General features: G+C 50.9%; 1 protein-coding gene across 7 annotated transcripts in view; it reads left to right on the top strand.

Moving 5' to 3' along the window:
• Nucleotides 1–20,729, top strand: part of NOD2 (nucleotide binding oligomerization domain containing 2) — a 37,553-nt gene that overhangs the window by 8,397 nt on the left and 8,427 nt on the right. For 4 of the 7 annotated variants that reach the window (XM_047711308.1, XM_047711309.1, XM_047711307.1 and 1 more), the window contains exons 3-9: nucleotides 5,474–5,579; nucleotides 8,500–10,315; nucleotides 14,160–14,243; nucleotides 14,464–14,547; nucleotides 16,818–16,901; nucleotides 18,873–18,956; nucleotides 19,674–19,757. In XM_047711308.1, the coding sequence (XP_047567264.1) occupies nucleotides 5,474–5,579; nucleotides 8,500–10,315; nucleotides 14,160–14,243; nucleotides 14,464–14,547; nucleotides 16,818–16,901; nucleotides 18,873–18,956; nucleotides 19,674–19,757 (2,342 nt within the window). The remainder of the gene's footprint in view (nucleotides 1–5,473; nucleotides 5,580–8,499; nucleotides 10,316–14,159; nucleotides 14,244–14,463; nucleotides 14,548–16,817; nucleotides 16,902–18,872; nucleotides 18,957–19,673; nucleotides 19,758–20,729) is intronic. The other 3 variants (XM_047711312.1, XM_047711311.1, XM_047711310.1) reach the window with 2 other exon arrangements.

Raw genomic sequence — 20,729 nt, 5'->3', positions numbered from 1 at the left:
GGTACTTGACTCCATTGTTCATTGTTAATGTATGCATTCATTTATTCAGCCAGAATCTATTTTTTTTAAAAGATTATTTATTTATTTGAGAGAGAGCAAGCACAAGTGAGGGGTGGCACAGAAGCCCAGGGAGAAGCAGGCTCCCCTGCTGAGCAGGGAACCTGATGAGGGACTCAATCCCCGGACCCTGAGATTGTGATCTGAGCCCAAGGTAGACACTTAGATGATGGAGCCACCCAGGCACTCTGTTGGCCAGATTCTGTTTAGATGCTTAGTATGTGCCGGGCTCTTAAAGCTTCTTGAAATAGACACTGAATAAATACTCATTGATGGAACACCTCAGTTATTGAATGAATGAATGAATGAATTGGAATTAAATGGCAGTGTGAGGATGAACCGAACTGGGGAATTTTCTAGTTTTTATTTGTCAGTTAAAAAAATGTCTTTGGTGATTAGGTGAGTCTAGGTTGGGACCGATGGGATAAGCCAGCGTGTCCTCAAGGCTATTTGAAAGCTGGCTCAAGGAAGCTGCATGTTTACAGAGCGCATATGCTATGGGCCCCTCTTGTTACTCATCAGTGCAGTTCTACCCTGGGCCCAGCTCCTCAAGCCTGGCCCTGTGGGGATTCCAGAAAGCATGTTTGTCATTGCACCTGCCCTGGTGTCTTTTGTGATCCGTTATGGAGAGTGAATCAGCCCCTTTGGGAAGTTCAAGGATTGTGTCTTGTCATCTTTGATCAAGTGTTCAACAGTGTAGTCTGGCGTGGATGCTCTGAGGGGTTTAGAGAAGGTAGCCTCGAGCCTAGAGGGGATAGGACATGCATCGAGGAGGTATTTGGATTGATGAGAAAAGGAAATAGGGTAATCATGGGCCAAAGAAGAAATCATAAGGGAAATCAGAAAATAATTTAGAACCAAACAATAATGAGAATCTGATTTATAAAAATGTATGGGGTACAGCTAGAGTGGAACATAGAGGGAAATTTATAACCTTAAATGCTAATATTAGGAAAGAAGCAAGGCTACATTTTAATGAGCTAAAACTCCATGTTAAGAAAGGGCTGGGTGGAAAGCAAAAGCACCCGTCGCTGGGACTGTGCAGAGCATGTGGCGGACAAGACCTCTGAGGGTTATAGGCATTTCCCAAGGGACTGGGTGGCCTGAGGTTTAAGTTTCTGGAATGCAGCTTCTCTCTAAGCTTTTTCTGAGCTCTCTGATTCTCCAACTTGATGGGTTGCCTTCTGCGGCTGAATTTCTGATTCATTGTGGCTGGCATTTGTGGTATGTCCAACTGACCTATCCCCCCAACCCAGGACTGCTTTGTTTACTCTCTAAACTGAACTTGTAATTTTCTAGAAGGAGGCGGTTGTCATAGATTGCAGGTTGAGGACTGAGAAAATGCTTCAGTTGAAGAACTAGATGCAGTGTTGCAAGAACTAGATCCAAGTTGTAGAACCAGATCCCTTAAAGACCCAAACAGTAGTTTGCTGAGTGAGTGCCTACCATGTGCCAGGCATGGTCCATAGCCCTTGAAGGTTGTGATCTCTATGCTACACTACAACCTTCTCGGTGTGTCGTGTTGGTTCTACTCTTTCTTAACAATAAAGGAACTGCCCAAACCACCCATCTGGGAAGTGGCCCAGCTAGAGTTCCAATCCAGGCCTGATTGTCCCCAGAGCAAATGCTCTTCTCTTTCTGACATGAAATGTGGGGCTTCGTGTGATGACCTTGCGCAGTTGGGTGTAAGAGTTGTCAGCAGACTTGAGGCTATCAAACTAGCAGCCCATCTGACTCATGTACCTGCTCAGGCTGCTAGGCCAGGGTCAGACTGAATAGCTTGACTCTTTTGTGATATTAACTGCAACACCTTTAACTTGGGAAATGTAGCATGCCTGCAAGAAAGTGTTTAATTTCATATGGTGTGATTTCGACATGTTCCCATCACCCACAAAAAGACATAGAATGTTACTAGTACTTTCCTCCACTGCTACCCGTAGCCTGACTTTCGTGTAAAATCATTTCTTTGCTTTTCTTCATAGTTTTGACACCTTATGCAATAATTCTCCAAACAATGTGTTTTGCTTTGAAAAAGTTCTAGCAAGCACAAGCATAACAGTGTCAAGGAAAGAGATGTCCTGCCTCTCCTTCTTGGATGCAGGCTTCCAGGGGCAGGGAAACTGAACAGGGCCTCAGAGACTTGGTCTTGGCTTTACCATTTGGAGGCTTTCTAAGGGCTCCTGCTGGGAAGTCAGTGGGCAAGGTCATTGAGTGAGTCCTGAGAGCTGGAGGGTCTGGTAGGGCAACGATGAGTCAGAGGCTGGATGTCCAGGAATAGTCGGAGGAAGTGGGCTGCTCTGTATGTTCAGTTGTAAGCTTCTCCAAGGCTCTTCCAGCTCCCAGGAATAGGGAAGCCAGATACTTCAGAAGGGTGAAATGGGTGTCCTCAGCTGATCCAGGCCACAGGGGTTGAGAGAAAGAATGATATTAGCCTGTGGTGCAGACGAGCCAAATATAGATAAGGATTAGAGCCAGGTGTGCCTGGACATCTAGGAAATAATTCCCCTGAACATGTGTGACTCTTAAGTCACATTGCTCCAATCTCCTTCTACTTATGGTAGAGCCATTATCCTGAGATTTCCCTTCCCTTCCTCTTGTGTTGGTTTTCCTCTATCCTGAGTTATCTAGTCTTCCTTTGTCTTGGTTTGTTCTATTGTGGGAGATGATATCTTCCAGAATCTGTAAAATGAGTATCTGGGAATTAAAATTTTAAGCTTGCATATAGCTACAAGTTTCCTTGCACTTGATCAACATTTTGGTTGGGTATAAAATTTGGGGTTGGTCATTATTTTCCCACATGAGATGCTTTCTTTGGGCATATGATGCTTCTTAGTTGGCTGCTCATGACTGAAATAGACTCCCTAAAACTTACCGGAAACTCAGAGCCTATAGGTGAAACCTGTCTACTTTGCGTTTCACTGTAGACGTTTAGGAAGTGATGGTATTTGTATCTTTAGACCATTCCTCCTAGGCTGGTCTGACTGCCAGAGTTGTGGGACCCCAGTGAGTAAGAGGGCTGGCCGGTGATTGTGGTGGAGAGAGGTCTCTGCGTTCAGTACTCATTGTGCACATGGTCATTTAAACCTTCTTTTGGGGGCATGATGCCCACGTCCTTTATTGTGCCTGCTACCTCCCAGTCCGGGGGCCCTGTTTTAGCCTTTCCAGATATAAATCTCCATATTCTGCCATGGCAGGGCAGGAACAGTTGCTGTTGGCTTGGAGTGGGTCAGGGGAACAAGAGATCTGTTTTTGTTTTTGTTTTTGTTTTTTAAAGATTTTATTTGTTTATTTGACAGAGAGAGATCACAAGTAGGCAGAGAGGTAGGCAGAGGGAGGGGGGAAGCAGGGGAGTCCTATTTGGGGCTCTATCCCAGGACCCTGAGATCATGACCCGAGCTGAAGGCAGAGGCTTAACCCACTGAGTCACCCAGGCGCCCAAGAGATCTGTTTTATAAACCATGTTGACTCAACCCTCCTTACTTGAATCATTTCCTTTGGTTCTGGAGGTACCTGATGCTCTTAATTCCAGAGATCTTTATAGAGTCTGAGATACATGTTATGTGGTTTTCAACTTGCCTACTGTTGGCTTAGGGTCCGGCTTTCTGGGCTCTTCTAAGTCCATTACTAGTCATTCCTTTGGCAAGTCCTTGAATGCATGCTCTGTGCCAGGCACTCTTCTAGGTGTTGAGGAAACAGCAGTGAGCAAAACAGACAACAATCCTCATCCTGGAGAGGCTCATGTCCCGGTGCAGGGCAATGGACAATAAGCAAAAGGAAGCAAATGACTGGGCACGTTGGAAAGTGATGTATGTGCTGTAGAAAATAACTAGAGTGGGTCTGGGGCTTGAAAGTTACAGGAAGTGGAGGTAGTGATGGCAATTTTAAATAGAGTGTTCGGGGAGTTCTCAAGAAGGTGATATTTGAGCAAAGGCTTGAAGGAGGTGAAGGAAGGGGTCATGTGGACAGCTGGAGAAAGGGCATTCCAGGCAGAGGGGACAGCCCCAGCAAAGGCCTGGATGTGGGAGCATGCTTGATATTTCCAGAAACCCTGAGGCTGGTATTCTGAGTGGAATGAGCAGGGGGAAGAGCAATAAGGGGGGAGGTCAGAGAAGTTAAGCAGGATCCCGAGGGTCACAGACAGCACTTTGGTCTGTTTGGAGCCTTATAGGTTACTGTTGACCTTGGGCTTTTACTCTGAGAAAATGAGGGACATGCTGGGACATTTGTAACAGGAGAGGTATGATCCGACTTTTAAAGAATGACACTCAGCCTGTGGTGTTGAGAATAGATTCTGGGGACAGGGACAGAAGCAGGGACACCAGTTGGGCAGCATTTGCCATTTTCCAGGTGGGCACTGATGGCGGCTTGGACAGTAGCATAGAGGAGGGGACAAGAAAGGGCTGGGCTCTCTAGCTGTGTGTCCACTGGGGTAGACACTGGCCACATGTGGCTATTGAGCACTTGAAATGTGGCCATGGAGTTAGGAATTGTGGTCCATGATGGGGATTCTGCTCTGAAGACCTAATATGAAAGAAAGAATGTAAAATATCTCAGTAATTTTTTATATTGATTACATGTTGAAATGGTAATATTCTGGCTATATTTGGCTAAATAAGATATATGATTGAAATGGATTACACTGGTTTTTACTTTAAAAAATATGGATACTAGAAGATCCAACATTACAAATACGACTCACCTTTGTGTGTACCCTCTGGGCAGCGAGCGTTCTACTTCTGTTGTGCTGTTCTGGTTATGTGTTCGTGTTCAAGCCAACAGGATTTGTTGGGCAGATTGTAGGGGAGAGCTTCCAAGGCGATTCTGGAAGTCTGGGGCAGAGCAGCTGGAAGGGTGGCATTGACATTAGCTTGGGAGGAGGAAGGCTGTAGGTTTGCAGGTGGGTGTAGATGAGGAGTCTGATTGTGGATATGTTAAGTCGGAGGTGTTTTGGGGACATCTAAGTGGAGACGGTGGGCAGGCAGTTTCGGGTGGACATGCGTCCAAGGTTCAGGGGAGCAGGTGAGGTTGGAGATGGAAATGTGGGTATCGTGCTCAGGGATGGTATGCCAAGCCTCACGGCTCCATGCAATCACCTGTCTTCCAGATGAATTCTCACTTCCAGAATTGTTTTTCCTATTCTTGCAAGCTTACAGATTTATGGCTTTTTTTTCTTTAAGTTGTTCCTTTTTAGTGGGAGCCAGATCGGGTGTGTGTGCGCTCTAGTGTTCGCTTCATCACGCAGCGTCTAGTGACTTCTTTAAACTCGTCTTGCTGTTTGGGGGTTTTTCTGGCCTCTAACTGTGGTGGAGAGGGAGACACCTATGAAACTCTAGTGATCAGTAGAAACCTTCCCACACCATCTCCATCCGCCTTTCTGGAAAGATACTTTTTTTATGTTATTTTGCTCTCCCCGTAGGCAAGGAGGCTCCTCGATCTTGCCACAGTGAAGGCGAATGGGTTGGCTGCCTTCCTTCTACGTCATGTTCAGAAATTGCCAGTCTCGTTGGCCCTGCCTTTTGAAGGTATATACTTATATGTTCTTCTCCGTTCATCAGAAAGGGAAAGAAAGGCTTTACAGAGTCCTGATTAAGAGCAGAACTCTGGAGTGAGACGTGCCTTTAGAATTTCACTTCCTGGCCGTGTGGGCCTCCTTAGAACTCAGTTTCCTGATCTCAAGGATAACACCGCCACTAGGATTAAAAGGATTACCATGTGTAATATTAGCGTTAGCTTTTATTACTTCTGGAGCTGGACAGTGATAACTGGAGCTTCACTAGCCAAACTCTTATTATCTGTGCTGCAAAGGGTACATTTTGAGATAGGGCTGTTATCTCTTGATTTCTGCAATTTACTGCTCACTATCAGAAACTGCAGGACCCAATGGATTTAGATAATGTGGTGTCTCTCCTTGCACACAGCCACCAACCCAACCCAACCCAGGGACGGGAGGGGCTTTGGATCCCACAGGTGGAACCTGGCAGACATCCTTGAAAGGTGCTTTATTTATCGTATCTGTCCTTGATGGCAACCTTGAGAAATCAGTGTCATTTTTTCCAATTTACGGATGTGAAAACTGGGGCAAGGAAGGTAGGGGTTGAGGTGGGGAAGATGGGTCTGTTTTCAAACCGTCTTCACCGCTGCTTCCCTTTTCGTTGGGAGAAGAGAGATCATCCGTTGTAAAGAGCAGGCACGAGCCTTGTATGTCTTGTTCCCCTGTCACCATAGGGATTGTTCATTGGCAGTGAGGGCCTCTGAGCTGTGGGTGGTGCTAGCGGAGAGATTTACTACTCTGAGCTCTACCCTCTGGGTGGCAAGCATTGCCTGCAGGAAGGATGGCTAGAAGCCGGTGCTTGGCGCCTCGATGTGCACTGTTTCCCTGAAAACGGGGCACAGACATCAGTTTCCAACTGGGGCTGCATGGCACAGAGCACGGTTCCCCGGGTTGGGCCTTGGTTAATGTCCACTGTTGATATCACGGGTCGTAACTCTGTGACATGGTGTCAGATTCCCCAGGGTGACCAATCCGAGGTTGACAATTGACCGGTGTTTATTTTTAAAATGAAAGATCCTTGTTTTTCTGGAGAATTTTATATTGGTGGTATCTGGAGAACCTGTGTTAGATCTCAGGGTATTTGAAAGGAAGGTGTATATTTTATGTTATCCATGTTCTGTGCTCCTGGTATATCCAGAGGGCTTTAAGAGCAATGATGCTCATCAGCTCTGGGCACAGAAGATGGAAGAGAAACACGGGACAACTGCTTTGGAGGACCATGAATAGAGCGTCAGTATGCTAAGTGTGCTCTGGGAGAATTACTTGTTAGCTTTTGAGTTGAGAACAAGGGCGCTGATCTTTGGTGGGAGCAGTGAACCCGTGATGCCCAAAGGTCCCCCCACCCTGGAGGCCCTGGACTACCACTTCCCCATTCCCTAAAAGGGGAACCGACTCCTGATACAGAAAGTAGTTTGCTTACGTTGGTTATTAGGATGGTAAAGGAAAAGCAGCAGCCTTGTGGACACACCCCATGTGTAAGAGGGTTGCCGAGGGTTAAGTGAAGAGGATGGGGAAGTGAATCTTGATCAAGGACTCTTGTCCAAGTGCTTGACCCCGGCACCCTACTGACCCTGACACCAAACAGTGCTAGGTCCACCTGGATTGTCCAGGATAAAATCCCTGTCTCTTTAGTTTAATCACATTTATCTAGTCCCTCCTTCGTAAGTAAGGTAACATATTCACAGATCCTGAGGATTGGGACATGGTACTACTGTTATGCCTACCAAACCCATCAGTATCATGATAACAAACACCATCTTTCAAGAGTTTACCATATGTCAGACTTTGCTCAATTCTACTGTATCTTGTTTCCTCCTGTAACAATCCTTCAACCTGTGGATTGTCCCTAATTTTGAAGATAAGTATACTGAGAAGGGGAAGGTTGAGTGGCTTGCACAAGGTAATGAGGGAGCCAGCTTTCAAACACAGGCATATCTGACTTCAGAAACTGGGCTGCCGGGCTCTTATACCTTGTGTTTTTCTTTAGAAAGATGCAGCTGAGGTTGAATGGCTCGAAGGCCATCCTAACCAATTCGGTTGGACAGGTGTCGGCAGGCAGGTCCTCTGACCCCAGCCTGATGCTCTTTTTTTTTTTTTTTTTAAAGATTTTATTTATTTGACAGACAGAAATGACAAGTAGGCAGAGAGGCAGGCAGAGAGAGAGAAGGAAGCAGGTTCCCTGCTGAGCAGAGAGCCCGCCCGATGCGGGGCTTGATCCCAGGACCCTGAGATCATGACCTGAGCCGAAGGCAAAGGCTTTAACCCTCTGAGCCACCCAGGCGCCCACCTGATGCTCTTTCTAATCTACAGCTCTTTTTTTTTTTTTTTTTAAAGATTTTATTTATTTATTTATTTGACAGAGAGAGAGAGAGATCACAAGTAGGCAGAGAGGCAGTGAGGGGAAAGCAGGCCCCCTGCTGAGCAGGGACACCCCCCACCCCGCCCCCATGCAGGGCTCAATCCCAGGACCCTGAGATCGTGACCTGAGCCAAAGGCAGAGGCTTAATGAGCCACCCAGGCATCCCTAATCTACAGCTCTTCCTGATGTCAGTAGTAATAATAATGCCACTAGCAAATATCTTTGGAGTACTGTGTTAGATGCTGAATGAAGCACTTGACATGAATTATCTTAATTGTTCCATGTAAATCCTATAAGGTAGGGACCCCCATTTTCCCACTTCAAGCCTGGGGGTGGGTGAGGGGATTCCGAGGCTTAGGAAGGTTATGCACCTGTCATCAAAGCCCATAGCTTGCGATTGCAGAAGCCGGGGCTGGCACATGCCGGCTCTTCTCTCCATGTGTAACGTCACATGCCCTTGTGCAGCCCTCGCTCTGCCAGAGCCCATCCTCCCCACTGTCCTACCTCATCAGCCTCTTCTTCGGTCTTCCAGATGCTGCATGTAAGAAATATATGTCCAAGCTAAGGACCACGATATCTTCTCAGTCTCGCTTTCTGAGCACCTACGATAGGGCAGAGAATCTTTGCCTGGAGGAAATATACACAGAGAATGTTCTGGAAGTCCGGACAGAACGGGGCCTGGCCGGACTCCCACAGAAGAGCCCTGTGACGCTGGGCCTGGAGGAGCTCTTTGGCACCCGTGGCCACCTCAATGAAGATGCAGACACTGTGCTGGTGGTGGGCGAGGCGGGCAGCGGCAAGAGCACACTGCTACAGCAGATGCACCTGTTGTGGGCCTCAGGGCGTGACTTCCAGGAATTTCTCTTCGTCTTCCCATTCAGCTGCCGACAGCTGCAGTGTGTGGCCAAGCCGCTGTCTGTGCAGACGCTGCTTTTTGAGCACTGCTGTTGGCCTGACCTTGGCCAACAGGAGGTCTTCCAGTTCCTCCTTGACCACCCCAACCGTGTCCTCTTAACTTTCGATGGCTTTGATGAGTTCAAGTTCAGGTTCTCGGATTGTGAGCGTCACTGCTCTCCGACCGACCCCACCTCTGTCCAGAATCTGCTGTTCAACCTTCTGCAGGGCAACTTGCTCAAGAACGCGCGCAAGGTGCTGACCAGCCGTCCGGATGCGGTGTCCGCACTGCTCAGGAAGTACCTGCGTTTGGAACTCCACCTCAAGGGCTTCTCGGAAGAGGGCATCGAGCTGTACCTGAGGAAGTGCCACCGTGAGCCGGGGGTGGCCGACCGCCTCGTCCGCCTGCTCAAAGCAACCTCACCCCTGCATGGGTTGTGCCACCTTCCTGTTGTCTCGTGGATGGTGTCCAAATGCCACCAGGAACTGTTGTTGCATGGTGGCGGGTCCCCAAAGACCACCACGGATCTGTACCTGCTGATCCTGCAGCATTTTCTGCTGCATGCCTCCCCACCAGACTCGGTGCCCTGCGGTCTGGCACCCGGCCTGCTTCAAGGCAGGCTCCCCTCCCTCCTACACCTGGGCCGGCTGGCTGTCTGGGGCCTGGGCACATGCTGCTACGTGTTCTCAGACAAGCAGCTCCAGGCAGCGCACATCGACAGCGAGGACATTTCTCTTGGCTTCCTGGTGCATGCCAAGAGTGTTGTGCAGGGGGGCACAGCCCCCCTGGAATTCCTGCACATCACCTTCCAGTGTTTTTTTGCAGCCTTGTACCTTGTGCTTAGTGCTGACTTGTCGCCGTCCTTGCTCAGACAACTCTTCAGTTGTCACGGGCCACGCAGCTCGCTGCTGGCCCGGCTGCTGCCCCCCATGTGTGTGCCACGCTCAGAGCACCAGGAGGGCAGCATGGCCGCTTTGCTGCAAGAGGCTGAGCCCCACAACCTCCAGATCACAGCAGCCTTCCTGGCGGGGCTGCTGTCCCGGGAGCACCAGGGCCTGCTGGCTGGGAGCCAGGTGTCCAAGAAGGCCCTGCTCCAGCGTCAGGCCTGTGCCCGCAGCTGTCTGTCCTGCAGCCTCCGCAAGCACTTCCACTCCATCCCTCCGGCCGTGCCGGGGGAGGCCAAGAGCATGCACGCCATGCCTGGCTTCATCTGGCTCATCCGGAGCCTGTACGAGATGCAGGAGGAACGGCTGGCCCGGGAGGCCGTGCGGGGGCTCAAGGTCGGGCACCTGAAGCTGACGTTTTGCGGCCTGGGCCCCGCAGAGTGTGCTGCCCTGGCGTTTGTGCTGCGGCACCTTCAGCGTCCCGTGGCCCTGCAGCTGGACCACAACTCTGTAGGGGATGTTGGTGTGGAGCAGCTGCTGCCTTGCCTCAACGTCTGCAAGGCTCTATAGTGAGTGTTGCTCTCAGCCAGTGGCGCTGGCTCGGTGTGGGGGAGTGCCGGCGCTGAGATGCATTGTGGGAGCTCGGCACTGGGCCCTGGGAGTCTGGGCCCCACCACCCCTTTCTAAGCAACTCCAGCCCAGTCCCTTCCCCAGTCTGGGCCTTAGTTTCACAGTGATGATGACCGCATGCTTATGGAGTGTCCTGCCTGTCAGGCGCTGTGTTACTCACTTCCTACAATTAACTCCTTTCATCTCGGTGAACACCCTGGGCTGTCTCCCCGTTATCCTCTGTATGAGGCCCAGAGAAGCAAAGTCCTTGGTCTACCATGACATCGGAGATGGCAGAGCTGATTTGAACAAATCACATCTTTCTGGTGACAAGTCCTTACTCCCCATAACCAGCCTGCCCCAGGGATAGATTTTGGGGGCTCCACGAGAACCTTGAAGTGACACGTCCTGTTTTGTGTATTATGTGTGAGTTATTAGGAACCACCCACAATTTAGAGGTGACTGAGTCCCCATGAGAGATTTTGAGATCACAATGAGATGCGAATTTAGGGATCCAAGAGCTGGAAGGGGCTGCAGAATGGCACCTGCCCTTTTATCCCTCATATGGTGTGGCACCCCCGTGAGATGATGCCATCATCTGTACTGCTTCTGGACCCCCTTCTGGAGGTGGGAGGTTCCCCCTTCAGGACGTCTCTCTTGGGCCAGGTGCACGCAGAGGGCATGCCCAGGTCTGGCAGCCAGGAGGCTGCAGGCTCCTCCACTTCCCTCCCTGCCGTGAAAGGGCATGTCCTGCTCCCTATTTAAAACCTCTGAGAAAGAGAAGTGGTAGCTTAACGTTAAAATCGACTCACAGCCTTCTGGGGTTTTTGGTCTATCCCACATGATGTTAATTTGACCCTAAGCAAGGGACAAACCTCTCTTTGAATAGATTAGGATGGCATACCTTCCCTGAGCCAAAGCAGCCAGATTTTCTTTTTCTTTGGAGCAAACATATGCATATCTGTTAGAAACTATGGTGGCCTGTGTTATCCCTTATATAGGGTCCATGCTCATAAGTTTATAAATATAAGGTAATAATAACACAATATGTAGCATATTTTGTAGGTGAACATGTATATTATAGATAGTATACGTTAAAAATATATCAGGAAGAAATAGTCAACACATTTAAATTGAGTGATTTGAAGAAAGTTTAATAAAGGGACTGTTTTGGGGTGCCTGGGTGGCTCAGTGGGTTAAAGCCTCTGCCTTTGGCTCAGGTCATGATCCCAGGGTCCTGGGATCGAGCCCCGCATCGGGCTGTCTGCACAGCGGGGAGCCTGCTTCCTCCTCTCTCTCTCTGCCTCCCTCTCTGCCTACTTGTGATCTCTGTCTGTCAAATAAATAAATAAATAATCTAAAAAAAAAATAAAGGGACTGTTTTCAGAGGCTTGGGTAGCAATTAGGAAGAGCCTAAAGGGATACAGCAAGGTCTTGGGGCCAGTGACTGTGGGGTGGGGGTAGGGATGGGACTGTCACCCTCTGTAGGCCTGGAGAAGAAGGGCTTGGGGGGCAGGTGTGGAGAAGGCTCTCTGATAGGAGTAGAGGCTATAGAAAGCTGGGAGAATGGGGCCCTGTCCCTTCTTCCTCTTTCTACTCACGCCTTGATCACCCAACCTGGAGTTGGGTGGCTGCTGCTGTCATCCGTGGGCATCAGCTCCTCAGGACCGAGAGCCAGGTAGAGAGGGAAAGTGGATCTGGCCAGGCAAATGAAGATGATTCTGTTTCCCCAGGAAGGAGGAATCCCCATATTTTCACTCAAGAAGTCTGAGGCCTGTCTGTGGGAGTCATTTTCCTGACAAAACATGAACATTTTTCTGGATGGTGGACCTGTCATTCTCAAAGGGGTCCTCAAACCCCAAGAGGTCGGGAACCACTGGCCTGGTTGATCTTTATAGACCAGTCCACCCATAGAATGAGTGGATCCTCTCTTTTCTCAGTTAAGGAAAGCCCGCGTCACTCCTGGGATGTGTCAAAGGGCTGAGGGGAGGCTCAAGGTCTGTTTCTATTTTCAGAGGAAGGTGAGGAAGGTCTGGTTCCAGTGCTCAGCCTATAGGTGCAGAGGAGCTTCTGGAAATGCAGATTCTAGGACCTGTCCCCAGTGATTCTCATTCTGTGGGTCTAGGGTGGTCTGTAGGAACCAGCTTGATTTTCCACGAGCCACAAAAGATCTTGACCAAGTTCTACTGCTCTTTACTCTCTGTACCAAAATTGCCAGCGCTGTGTGGGAGGGGAAAGGATGTGGAGGTTGCTGCTTGGGCCTTTCCTGTGTGTGTGTGTGTGTGCGCGCGCGTGTGTGCCAGAGAGAGACAGAGACAGAGGCTAGTGGATGGAGGTGGGTGGGCTCCTCTCCCCCATAGCCACACTGTCTCTCTCCCACTTGAAATGTTTCCATGCCAACAGAAACGCTCAGGCTCCAGGAAACGTGTCTACAAAGTGTCCCCATCTAGGTTTCTTTCGACCCTTGCTCTGACTCCCAGCTGTGGGCTTTCACGGTTTTTTGGCTGTGACCCACCGTGAAAGAGAAGGTACAAGCAGGCACACAGCCATCTAAAAGTGAAACAAAAACTTCACAAAATGGCTTTCCTGTGTAAACTCAGATACATTTCTGCCCTTTTCTGTTCTTTTTCCCTTTTAATAAAAATGCTGCTAGACCTTCAGAGTTGATTTTATGACCCACCAACGGGTCACGACCTGCAGCCTGAAAATTGGGGCTCTAGAAGCCCATAGAAGGCATGAGGGGGAGAGAAGCATGTGATGTCGTGCTCAGGGGTGGGCTTTGGGGCCAGACTTTCGGAGCCTTGATGCTTTAGGCGCTGAGCGACCTTTGCGTGGTCACTCCCCTTGTCTGTGCCTCAATTTCCTTCCCCTGAATGACATCATAATAGTACCTACGCAGTGAGCTTTCCTGAGGATTAAATACCTTTACTTTTGGGAAGTGGTTAGGTGAGCACCCACGCATCGGGTGCTGTATGCACACGAGCTGTCCTGGTTATAGGGAAGCTTCTACCCGTTTCGGGTGCTCCCAGGACTTTACGTGCACTGTCTCTTTAAACCTGACCTCCACATCCAGGTGGGGCTGGGAATGCCATCCTTTCCCTTTTATAGAGGAAGGGAACAGCAAATAGCCCAGATAGAAATGGCTGCTAAGGATCCGAATTTCCACTGAGAGATCCCAGAGCCCAGGTCGTTAAACTTTAAGTTAGGGTCTCTGGGATCTGCCTGAAGATGGGGATCATGGGCACAGCTGTTACCATACACAGATCCTGGGGCCCCACCGTCCCCCCCGCCACCCAGGAAAGGGGTCTGAGAGTCTGCATTCTAGAGATGCTTTCTGAAGATCTGGTGATCAGGCGAGTTTGGAGGGGGGGTGTTGCCCTTCAGTACCCACCATCACCTTCTGGGGGAGGCTCTGGCTAGTGCCCACCCACCTTGGAACCTTCCGGAAACTTCCTTCCGTGAGGCTGCTGTGGAGATCATTTCTGTGTTACAGAGCTGAAAACAGTGCCTCGGGCAAGGCCAGTGACCACCCCCCCCCCCCAGGGTCCCAGTGTTCTTTAACAGGAGCCATGGGCGCCCAGCTTGCTGGGCCGTCCCCCACCCAGGGCCTGACGTCGGCACCCTGACCAGGGATGGGGCTTTTCCCAGTTCTGGGGTGCTCAGGGCCTGTGGTGTTTCCCAGAAACCGGCCAGACGCCGGCACTCTCGGGCCTGAGTGAAAATCTCTTTGGGGGGGATTCTTGCTTCTTTGATTTTTCTCTCATCCACTCCCTTTTCAGATTTTTTATTTTGTCTTTTTTTCAGCTTGCGGGATAACAACATCTCAGACCGAGGCATCTGCAAGCTCGTGGAGCGTGCCCTGCACTGTGAGCAGCTGCAGAAGTTAGCGTAAGTCGGGCTTGGCTGGGGACATTGGTCGGGGCCTCGTGCCCCCAGCCATGCTCCAGGTTATGCCATGGGGGCAGTGGCTGTGAGCTGCGCCAGGGGTGTCCCCCTGGTCAGAGGGTGCGGGTGGCTCCTGTGCGGAGGGAACCGACCACCCTGGGCTTGGGTGGTCACTGACCGCTGTGCTTTGTCACCACGGCTCCTCTTTTTCGGAACCTTCCAGACTCTTCAACAACAAACTGACCGATGGCTGTGCACCCTCCATGGCCAGGCTTCTCTCGTGCAAGCGGAACTTCCTGGCGTTAAGGTGAGCACTGGCCTTTCCTAGTCCCTGGAAACTGCCTTTCTTCTGCTCAGCTGAGCCCACTTGGTCTGGTCTTGGCCCCGGGTTGGCCTCTGCTGGGCTGGCGATCTCCTGGCTACAGATAGGGCGAGTGTGCCCTCCGAGCAGAGCTTTGCCAGCGCTCTGACCTCCCCAGCAAATTCCAGACTGGCTCTGCTAAGGGCTTCCTGACCTTTGACCTTCAGCCCCCGGGGCTGAAGAGGGTTTCTAGGACCTTTTCCTTCCCTGTGTCGAAGAGTGTCATGAGCTCTCTGGGGTTACAGAGCTGTGGGCAGAGGCGTGCACAAGTCCCCTGTCATCACGGCGGTGACAGCCAGTCATCGAAAAGCTCTCAAAGGGTCCTGTCAGCGCTTGGTGGGTGCCGGCTTTGTACTCCAGTCCCTGACGTCTGCATTTTTGCTGCTCTTGGTCCTCCCGGCTGAACTGGAGTCTCTCTCCTGAGACCATGAAATCTCCTCTCCTGTTGGCCACTGGCTTGGCCTGGCTTCACTCTCTCTCTCTTTCTCTGGGAATGCCTTGCCTCCTGGATTTACGCGGCCGTGAAGGAAGGCAAAACCAAGAATTGCTTTCATCCGTTCGTTCTTTCTACGGCTTGGGCTGGATGTGGGGATGGGAGCTGCCATTTTAAAATTGCTAACTGTGGAGTTCAGGCTCAGGCCGGGCTACTGAGGCCAACCCCAGAGGGGCCTTTCTGTATAAAGGACCCTCTTCTGCCACCACCACCTGCTCCCGGAGACTTAGAATCCTGAGACCTGCTGTGGCCAGAGGCCAGGGAGGGCCGTGGGGTAGCGGGAAGGTGTTCCATGCAAACTTGAGGCCTGGGTTCTAGGCTAGAATAGCAGGAGAGTGGAGAGCATGGGGCTCTGGAATGAGACCAACCGAGGTCTGGGTCCAGGGTCCCTGAGATTCGAATCCTCATTTGCTGCCTGACCTTGGGTCTGCCCAGTGTCTCTGTGACTCTTTTTCCCCTTCCGTAAAATGTGGATAATAATGATAGCTTCCTCATAGGTTGTTACGATGATGAAATGAGTTAACATATGTAGAAAGCTGACAGAATAGAGTCAATATTTCAAGTAGTGAGCTCAGTGGCTAAAAGATGGAGTATCATCATGAAAGTTCTCTGTATGGATGTCCATCGGTAGTTCAGGTCTCTGAGGAGGGATTAGATGTGCCAGAAATTTGTCGGGGAAAATGCCAATGAGGAGCAGCAGGGGAGGGTGCTGGGGGAGGCTGGGGGAGTCAGCAGACCACAGGGCAGGTCTGGCCCTGAGTGAGGGGGAGAGGGAGGGAAAGAGGGCTGGGAGGAAGTGTCATTTTCCGTGCAGTTCTGAGAGCAAAGATGGCGGCAGCCAATCTTCCCACCGAGTTTGCCCAATGGGTCTCAGGTCTCCCGGTCACTGGCTGGGAGCCACCTGTGGGAAGCGGGCCTTGGTACAGAGGCGACCTTGTGTTTCCCAGCCCAGCAGCAGGGCCCTTAGTTACAGGGCCTGTGTTCAGAGGTATGAGAGGCTACCACGCTCCTTCTTGAAGGGGATGATGCTGCCTTCCTTACGACATTGTGAGCTACAGTGGCTTCAAAGGTCTGAAAGTTCTCTTGAAAGAGGAAAGTGTTTTATTAATTCCAGGAAGCCTGGGTTGTGAGCAAGAGTTCTGGGGCCCTCCCTGAAACTCTCAGAGTAATCTAGATGTGGCTGAAGCCTCCCCCCTCCAGCCCCTGATCAGCGGGTTCCCCTTCCCTCTCCCAGCGGCCTGGGCCTGCCCTCTTTCCAGAACAGGTGAATTCTCCCACCAACCACAGTGGACCCAGGAAAGCTGAGGGAACACAGAGTCTAGCCCCAGCCTGTGGCTGACACGGGAGGAAAAGGTGTGACAGTGAGTCACCCTCCCTCCCCTGGGGAAACCACCTCTGAGGACACCAGCCTATTGTGCCTCCTGCCTGTACCTGTCACACTGCTTTGCAAAACAGGTTTCCCCCACTTCTTTCCCTTTGCAGCTGGGAATTGAAGTAGCAGGAACCATTACTAAGTTCCCCCAAACGGGAATAGGAAAGCACAGACACTCCCTGTTGGGCAGGCAGGAGCGAGAGGACAGGATCCTGAGTCCTATAGGGAGGTCCTCAAAGCTTTTCTCCATGTTCTGTGTCTGGGACACATTTTCCCCACCAGTCCCTGGCCTTCTGGGCACTCACATCCCCCTGTCCCGCACTCTCTTAGCCTCCCTGCCTTCCCTTCCAGGCTGGGGAATAACCACATCACTGCCACAGGAGCCCAGGTGCTGGCCGAGGGGCTCAGAGCCAACGCCTCCTTGCAGTTCTTGGGGTAGGTCGGATTCTGGGTCAGAGGGACCTGCATTTGGATGGGGGTGGGGGGGTTGGGGGACTTAGAGGTAGGTGACATATTTCAGCCAGAAGGCCCCAGAGGTTGTGGGAGAGAGTGGGTGGCCCTTGGCTGCTTTGGTGTTTGTCTTTCACTCAATAAACAGGAAGTTCAGGATGTCAGCTGGCGGCGGTGGTGGGGGTTGGTGGTGGTGGTGAGCAGTGCCCATGAGCCGGTGGCCGCAGGAAGCCCTCTGGGCCTTGCTGGGGCCAGGGTCGTGGTTCTCATCTTCGTGTGTCCATCAGAACCACTTGGGAGCCTCCGAAGAATGCCATTGCCTGGGCCCCTCCCTAGACTGATTAAATGAAATTCCGAGGTGTGGGGCTTAAGAATCGGTCATTTTAAAAAGCTCCACAGAGGCTATGCAGCCAGAGATGAGAAGCAGGGAAAGAGATGGAGGTGGACGGGGCTGGAGACTAGCCCCAGCGTGGGAGAGGGGCTTCGCCAGGTCCTTCAGAACAAGCGTTGCCATGGGGCCGGGCCAGGCCTTCCAGGGAGGACAGATGAGTCAGATGCGGGCTGGGAGGGCTGTCCCACAGAACACAGGTCCCCAAGAGAGTGTTGCTGGGGTGGTGGTGGTCGGTGGGGAGGTGGTTTCCTTTGGTTGCCAGGCAGAGTGACCATCCCCCCAGGAGGGCATCCGCACAGCAACCCCCTCCTGTCCTGCCTCCCCTGGCATGAGCTAGGGTCTGTTGGATAAGAAATGGGAGTTTGAGGACCCAAGGCTCTAAGAAGAGAGACTAAACCCTTAGGGCCCAACCCATTTCATGCCCACAAGCTCGAGAGATCAGCTCCTTTCCAAGTTGCATGCTGAGCCCCATGGAGTCCAGCACAAAGGCAGCCCCAGCCCTACCAAGCTCTCTGGGCTTGGGGTCACAATTAGTGGATTGGAGGGAGGGGTGCATTCTTTTTCAACAGGTGTTTCTTAAGGCACCTGTCTGGACCAGGCACTGTGCTCAAACCTCCCGATGCTGTCCTCTGATGCGAACTGTTCTCAATATTGGTTTTTTTCTTCTTGCTTAATGATAATCTTTCATACCCTAATGACCTCATTTTTGAAAGACAAGCTGCTTAGTATTCCCCGGGCTGGATGGCTATAATCTATTTAACTGGGGCTCCTGTTGAGATGCACTGAGGTTGTTCCAGGGTTGGTTTTTTTTTTTTTTTTTTTTTTTTTCTGTTACAGGGTTTTCTGCAATCTCCCTGGGGCACAGAGCCGTGTTGGTCCATAGCCAGGGCTCAGGAAATATCTACCCGATGACTGAAATTGCAATGAACCTCTTAGTTTGGCCAGCTTTGCTCCCGTGTGCCCAGCCAGGTCTGGGCTCACTTTCCGTGTGTAAAACAGCCAGGTCGCAAGGTCTGAGCTGGGCGCCACCTTTGAAAAGGGACACATCCATCCCAACCCAGGGGGCCTGAGGGGGGACGACCGTGGAAGTGAAGGAGTTTGGTACCATTTAGGAATGGGGAATGCTAGGGAGGAGCAGAGAGAGAGCTGGTTTGTGGGAAAAGAGTGAGACTTGTTTTGGGTGGTCCCGGAGGGTAGTTCAGGGCCTGGGAGTAGCAGTCACTGGGAAGCTGCTTTGACCTAAATCTGAGGAAAAATGTCACAACCCTTTAAGTTGTTACTGAGAGGGAGTTCCCTGTCCCTGAGGGCATGCGCTCCTGTTCTGTAAATCTGACGGTTTGTAAATCTGGCTGAAAAACGTCTAAATGTAGTTTGGCCATCCTTCCAAAAATGTGGAGGTGGGTCCACTGTGCTGGGACCTAGGAGCCCCACTGAGACCCTTCTGTAATTGGGTGGTCCTAGCCCCTCCGGCTGGGGACGTAGAGGGGGAGGGCACTCCTCATGTGGGTCTAGAACACATAGCAGTTACTCACGGACTGACTGACAGAATCTGTTGCCCTTTTTAGGTTGTGGGGCAACAAGGTGGGTGATGAGGGGGCCCAGGCCTTGGCTGAAGCCTTGGGGGATCACCAGAGCTTGAGGTGGCTCAGGTAAGCTTCGGGATCTGCATGGCTGTGGGGAGCCAGCATGAGGAGGGAGGAGGAACCTGGGCCAGATTTGAAAATCCTTCATTTGCTTCAACTTTATTTTTACCCCCTCCCCCCCACCCTAAGAAAAAAAGACCCTTGGATTTGGAATCAGGACAGTTGAGTCTTTCTGGGTGACTTTGGAGTATCCCTTCTCCTCTTAAGGGTCTTGATTCTCAAGGGCAACTAAGTAGCTCAGTCAGTTAAGCATCTGGCCCTCGATTTTGGCTCAGGTGGTAATCTCAGGGTCGGGAGATCCAGGCCCATGTCCAGCTCTCCACTGAGCATGGAGCCTGCTTAAGATTCTCTCCCTCTTCCTCTCCCCCTCCCCATTCTCTCTCTCCTTCTCTCTGTGTCTCTCGCTAAAAAATTTAAAAAAAAATTCTAAAATGGGTCTTGATTCCTTATCTATAAGTTGAAGATTTGGGGCTGCCTCAGATGTATCTCAAGGACCAACTCCCGTCCATTTTTAGTGGCTGCCCAGGACATCATGTCGGGAAGGAGTCTAAGGCTGCTTCCTGGGCTTCATGAAGGAGAGCATGGTAATCAATCAGTCATGTCCGAGGTGAAATGGACTAGGGATTAGGGCCATACATGGTGTGCATCTTGCCCTTCTTGGCTAAGCTTATCTCTGTGGTCCCTCCCCGCCCTGACATGTTTTCGATCCTTGATTTCGTTCAGCCTAGTGGGCAACAACATTGGCAGCACAGGGGCTCAAGCCTTAGCGTTAATGTTGGAAAAGAACGTGGTGCTGGAAGAACTCTGGTGAGTTGGGGGGTATCCCCTGCTTTGGGGAGGCATTTAACAGCCTTTCTTCATTCCTGGGTCTCCTCCATGGAAACGGAAAAAACAGGGCTGGATAATCGATCAGTTGGGCTTTTGGGATTGTCTTTCTCTCTGTCCCCGGTGGCATAAAGCATATGGGTTTGTGTCCTTCCTCCGTGTGGCATAATGGAGGGGAGCAGAGACTCTGGAATCCAGCCGGCTGAGCTTCCAGGCCCGCTGTGATCTCTGGCAAGTCATCGAACAATCCCTGCATCCCAGGTTTCTTACCGAATGGATCTGGGGACACAGTAAAATGAGGGGATGACTGCTTCGAATGGTAAAGCATATGTTATTGTATGCAAAATGTCTTTTTTTTCATTTTTAAAGATTTTATTTGTTTATTTGATGGAGAGAGAGGATACACAAGCAGAGGGAGAGGGAGAAGCAAGCTTCCCGCCGACTGGGGAGCCTGGTGTGGGGCTCGATTCTAGGACCCCCGAATCATGACCTGAGCTGAAGGCAGTCGCTTAACCGACTGAGCCACCCAGGTGCCCCTGTTTTGTTATTTCTTTTTTTAAAAATTTTTTAAATTTTTAATTAATTAATTAATTAATTAATTTTAAAAATTTATTTGATAGACAGAGATTACAAGTAGGCAGAGAGGCAGGCAGAGAGAGGGGGAAGCAGGCTCCCTGCCGAGCAGAGAGCCCGATGCGGGACTTGATCCCAGGATGCTGGGATCATGACCTGGGCTGAAGGCAGAGGCTTTAACCCACTGAGCCACCCAGGCGCCCTGTTTTTCTAAGGCGAGTATCTAAGAACACTGGAAAGTAGAGTGAGGGTCACCTTGGAAGGTGGAGCGGGGTTTGGAGCAAGTTAAAAGGTGAACTGGAAATTGTACTTACATTGCTGACCTGAAATTGATTCTAGGTTTCCCGTCCTTTAGATGCCACTAGTCTGGTCTTCCTAGGA

The sequence above is a fragment of the Lutra lutra genome, chromosome 17, assembly GCF_902655055.1.
Source record: "Lutra lutra chromosome 17, mLutLut1.2, whole genome shotgun sequence".
Lineage (NCBI taxonomy): Eukaryota > Metazoa > Chordata > Mammalia > Carnivora > Mustelidae > Lutra > Lutra lutra.
The sequence above is the reverse complement of the archived record's forward strand: the minus strand, read 5'-3'. Positions and strand labels throughout refer to the sequence as shown.